General features: G+C 42.3%; 1 protein-coding gene across 1 annotated transcript in view; it reads left to right on the top strand.

The window, feature by feature from the left end:
- The window catches only part of LOC143022281 (CUB and sushi domain-containing protein 3-like), a 40,166-nt gene extending 35,437 nt beyond the window's left edge, over positions 1 to 4,729 (top strand). The window contains exons 18-20 of the mRNA XM_076180424.1: positions 402 to 585; positions 2,574 to 2,698; positions 4,038 to 4,729. Coding sequence (XP_076036539.1) covers positions 402 to 585; positions 2,574 to 2,698; positions 4,038 to 4,447 — 719 coding nt within the window. The 3' untranslated portion in view covers positions 4,448 to 4,729. The remainder of the gene's footprint in view (positions 1 to 401; positions 586 to 2,573; positions 2,699 to 4,037) is intronic.
- Positions 4,730 to 5,636: the final 907 nt, after the last annotated feature.

Genomic DNA, 5,636 nt, shown 5'->3' with positions numbered 1-5,636 from the left:
CCGGATTAAGGCATCATGGTGAGGTACAGAGGCTTTATAGTCCCTCAGAGGATACATCTGTCCTTTAGTGGACCATTAAGGCTGAACTACTGTACAAATACATATAAGTACGACTTCAAAACTTCTTTATGGGTGAAGACTAAAGGATAAATGTTAACGAGTATCCTTATCTAGCCAACTACCAACATTTGAAAGCTTTCATGTGTACAAATTAAAACTTAGTTCTCCCAGTCTTGCACTAGTCTTTCAGCGAGTCATGTGTGTCCTTTAATGATGTATATCACCTTGTATCCACCGCGATACAAATGTACAATAGTCAGGTATTGTGCATCGGGCTTTGATTAACCCCATTAACCCTCCCAACATATAGTTCAACAATCTTTGTCATTCTGTGCATACAGTGGACGACGAGGGCGTGCCTGTGATCGAGGATAACACTTTGGAGGCTTCCAGCAACTCGGCTCGGGGCACTGGAGACTCGGGTGCCCTTCAGGAGGAAGCATCCTACACTGGCCTCTACGTGGGCCTCGCCGTGGCCTTCATCGGGGTCATCTTCGTGGCTCTAGCCTTCATGTTCTTCCGCACGTAAGTACTAGCACATTAAAAAAATCTCATATAACAACACAACAAAGTAATGTCGTAGCACATTTGTACTAATGACCCACTTTCGGAGAAGTTAGTAATCGAAATATACGCATCTTTTTACTTTCGCCTATTCTTCTCCGAAATTGGGTCATTAGTATTATATAACAACACTTTAACACCTTCAACATGGAGACATAATTTATGTACTATACTCTGACTAATGCCATAATATCAATTGAATATTTCATATCGTCGCATTTGACCACTTCGACACTGTCAAAATATTTTATTCAGCTGTGAGGACGTTTCCGTGTTGAAATGATGAAGCTATTCCCAATATCGATATCAATATCATATCTATAACCACATATATCAATTTCATAAATATAGTGGAAATTCCGAATATGCTAAACTGGTCATTTATGATGCCGTTTGTTCCGCACCCACTCATACTGTTTCACTCCTGTATGAACAAACACACAGTTGCCAAAGCACCCGCCACCAGCCAATGCCCAACCAGTTTACCAGTTATAACTGCTGGCGATAATACATCGGAGTTTGGTTAGCCTCGTTACATACAGTCCAACAGGGATACAACATGACCACACAGCTTACTTGCCTTTGGACACTTTCCATTCTTGCTAACCGTATTAGGAAAATTAGAAACGTCTTTCCAATTACGACACATAGCAGGGTCTCCTAATTACCGACCTCCCCCCCACACTCTACGACTCTGCTTTGTCATAACAACACTATCAAGAAAATAAACACCATCTGACATTATCCAGCAAGAATATTTTTCTCATGCATCCTTTTATCCTTCCATCCACATCTACACAAATAGCTCCCGCTCTGAACGCGGAGTAGGCTATCCAGTTGTATCTTCCACAGACACATAATCCAGATCTCTCCCTCCCCCTTTATTTATAGCCAAAATTCTTGGTTATTTTCACCGCCTTATACCTTATTTTCTATTTCCCTCGTCTCCCTCTTTATATAATCTTTGTCTCACCTACCGCAAAAAATGAAATAAATAAATAAATAAATAAAAATAAAAATAAATAAATCCACCCTCCATTCCCGCTATACATTGCTCTACGATATCCAATCTTGGTTCATCTAAATTTCCTCCCGCTATAAATCACTTCTTTTGCTTGGTATTCCTGGTAACGAACCATCCAACAAGGCAGCTTAGGATGCAGCATCGACCAGATTTCGTTGTTTCCACCCAACTGCCTGCGTCAAATTTTGACCCCCTTGTACGGTCCACACTACAAAACTTGAGGCATAAATGCCGGGGGGAACACCAAATAAACAATATAAAGATCATCAAAACTCAACTTCGCCCATGAAATTCTCCCCACTAATATAAGCAACACTTTGAGACAGCACTGGCACGCTTGAGGACCGAACATTCTCGTATTATCCATGGTTTTCCCATATCTAATGACAAGACCCCTAACTGTCCTCGTGGTGCTGTGCATTCTACTGGAATACCCTGCCTACGCAACCTCAACCTTTCTCACTTTCTTCCTCAAAGAACGATTTCATTACATATCATTTTAGGAGAATCAACACGAATACTCACATCTTTTCTCCACACTTTCATTCAAGAGACATCTCTTTTCAAAACTATAACGCCCTCACTCCATTGATACCTTTCGTAACACCCAACACTCTCATAGTATGAAGTTATCACGTTATCATACTTACCCCAAAATATATTAATTAACTCACAGCTCTTACCTTATTCCATTACCCCATTATGATATTTTTTTACATCGACGCAATGTTCTTTTTTATAATAGAAGTTCTTGTGAATTGCCGGCGACCTCATTATGAACCGAAAGGCTTCCTGTCGGCCCTTGTGCTTTGTCATTGCTGTTCGCTGTAACTAAAGTCTGCTACCGGATACCCTTCACTTTATCGCTGCCTTGTAATTCTGTTCCCGGACTTCCTCTTAACTTTCACAACTTCGTTTCCGGAAGACGGCAACACAAAGACGCCGATGGGACTCTGAACCACGGCTCGGCAACCCTAGCCGGCACCAAACCTCGGGAAGACCCCCAGCCGGAAGTCATGAGCTACGCAAGTCTCAGTGACCCAACCACAGGTGAGGAGAATCACGTATAAGTAATCAGTCCCTCTTGGATTAATAAGGACTGCACGTTCCTACAATCTGTAATAGAGTAATAGCAAATAGGATATGTGTTCTTTACATGACGTGGACTCGTGGCCCTGGAGGACGCCACTACTGCAAGATGTTGTTGCAGCGTCACTTTTCTTTGATGAATGGTGTCAATTCGTTTTTTGTTTTGTTTTTCTGCAAGCGCAAACATTTTTCCCTCTACATCACCAACTGTTTCTAGTCGGCCATTCGGCTTTTTCTTTTCCTTCTCCACTACTAAATATATTCCTGACACCCCTTAGATCACGTCTATAAGCTCACAAATCCTACTTGACAGTATTCTGTACTATAGTTCAATCATAGGAGGGTATAAGAAACATCTCTGAGAAAATCTATTTTGATCGCCTTACTGAAAAACAAATTTGCAAGGTACCATTGCAACTTAGTCATCACCAAATACCAATAGAGTTGTTACATCACGTTCCACTGGCTGGAAGTCTGCAACCAGCCCCATAGTAGTCAGCAGCACCTACCAGTACTGGGATAGTTGTTATGTCACAATTTAGTAGTAGTAGGAGGAGGAGGAGGTGGGGAGGAGGAGAAGGAAGAAGAGCATGATCAGTAACCTGACGTAAACCCTGCTCATGCGAAATGTGAAAAAAGCGAAAGATGGTTGTAGTTGATGGGAACTGTATTACGTCGCCAGCAGGGAGATGCTGCTGCCCGACGTAACCGCGCCGTTGTACTGATTAAATCTAATTTACAAAGAAAATATGTTATCAAAATACAACTGATCTAAAGGAAAAATTTCAGGTGAACAGACATCAGTTTTATTCAGTTATAATTGCCTAACACCTCAGCTATCAGTAAGATTGGAACACGAAGGTGACTGGTATAGTTTGGTATCAGACTAACAAAGAGAAACCCGGTATGCAAGGGGTCACTCGAGATAGGTTTTAATTCCGCTACTGAGATGAATTTTCGAAACAGCCTGGCGGTGATTTGATGGATTAATTCAAGCTCACTCGGAGAGGCAACAAGATTCTTTGTGAATCCAGGCTTTGATGACTATGCTGTATGTAACCAGAAGTGATGAAATAGATCATGACTGACGAGTTAAATACCATATGAGGACGGAGCATTTATTTGTACGACGTTTCGCTTATTACAGCTTTTTCAAGTACAAGAAAAAGCTGTAATAAGCGAAACGTCGTACAAATAAAAGCTCCGTCCTAATATGGTGTTTAAGCCGTCAGTCTTGTCAGCAACTGCTACTTTAATGAAAAGAAATAGATCATCTTTATTTCGTTCTCCCCTGTTGCAGGCAACAACATCTACGAAAACATCCACGAAGACGAGGGTGAGGAATACGCCGACATGTCATCAGGGAGCTACACGTCTTCCCCGACACCAGCAGCAGCAGCCGAGCACACCTACTCCAACAGCGCCATGGAAGGCGAGAACAACACCTACGCCACCAACGGCCGGCCCATCTCCACCTCCTCCTCCACCACCTCCCCCTTCTACTCCAGCGCCGGTGACGCCTACGACGTGGACATGCGCGCTTCCCAATCTTCGATGCAGAGGCCTCGCATGCCGCCGCCACAGCCCCCTGTGATTCCTCCGGGGGCTCTTGTCGGAAGAGGGGGGAGCAAAGTCGTCATGGGAGGAGGGCCTGGGGGAGTGGGAGGGTCTGTGGTCACTATTAATGGTGTAGCAGTGAACAGTCATTAGAGTCTTGTCCCGTCTACATACCTCCCCTAGTCTCAACCAGACCCTCCCCACCTGGAACTGTGGGGTGAATGTACAGACAACATACAGAATATATACATTTACTTGGACAAACACAACTACCAGCGTTGTTTTGCTTAGATAAAACATACAAGCGAATAACTTTGGCTATATGCGCGCTTGCGTGCACATACGTATAGGTGTGTGCGTGTGCACGCGTGCGTATACTTGTGTGTATGTGTGTGTGTGTGTGTGTGTGTGTGTGTGTGTGTGTGTGTGTGTGTGTGTGTGTGTGTGTGTGTGTGTTTGCGCACGTTGTGTGTATGTGTGTGTGTGTGTGTGTGTGTGTGTGTGTGTGTGTTTCTGTGTGCGTGAGCGCGTGGGTGTATTTTGGTCTTTGGAACACGTGTTGGACTCGTGACCGACAGCTATTTCCCTCCTGGAAGAGAGCTCAGAGCTCGTATGACCGATCTATGGGTGTTTGTGTATGCGTGCGCGCATGTATATATGCGTGTATATATATATATATAATATATATATATATATATAATATATACATATATATATACGCATATATATGTATGTATGTATATATATTCTTTTTATATATGGGCAGGAGATTTTCTCTCAAACATATTTGATTAAGAATTATGGCAAGATTATTATTGCAGTTTTTAACTGCTTTTTCTCTTTCTCTGAGAGCATTTTTCCTTCCACAGTCCGGTGGCTCCAGCCAGGCCCGTTAGCCAATCAGAAATCTCAAAGCGGAGTATCAGCCCAACAATAACTATATAAACAAACAAAACTCAGTCAGATATTCACACACTAGCCACTGATGAAGCACTAAGAAGTGTGAAAACGCGTTCTGGCCAGCATTTTACTTAGCCATGCCCAAAGTAATGTAGAAAATAATGTCATATGGAGACATTATAAGACAACAGCCAGACCTGTGTGTGTGTGTGTGTGTGTGTGTGTATGTGTGCATGTGTGTGTATGTGAGAGTGTGTGGTTGTGCGTTTGTGTGCATGCACTTATTTGTTCCTGTGTTTTGTGTTTCTGTTAGGTTATGTGTGGAGTATTTATAGCTTTATGAACGTGCGTCTACATTTGACTAAACACATACATACATACACATACATGTATATATATATATATATATATATATATATATATATATATATAATGTATGTTA

The sequence above is a fragment of the Oratosquilla oratoria genome, chromosome 44, assembly GCF_046742065.1.
Source record: "Oratosquilla oratoria isolate Oo_2021 chromosome 44, ASM4674206v1, whole genome shotgun sequence".
In the NCBI taxonomy this organism is placed as follows: domain Eukaryota; kingdom Metazoa; phylum Arthropoda; class Malacostraca; order Stomatopoda; family Squillidae; genus Oratosquilla; species Oratosquilla oratoria.
The sequence above is the reverse complement of the archived record's forward strand: the minus strand, read 5'-3'. Positions and strand labels throughout refer to the sequence as shown.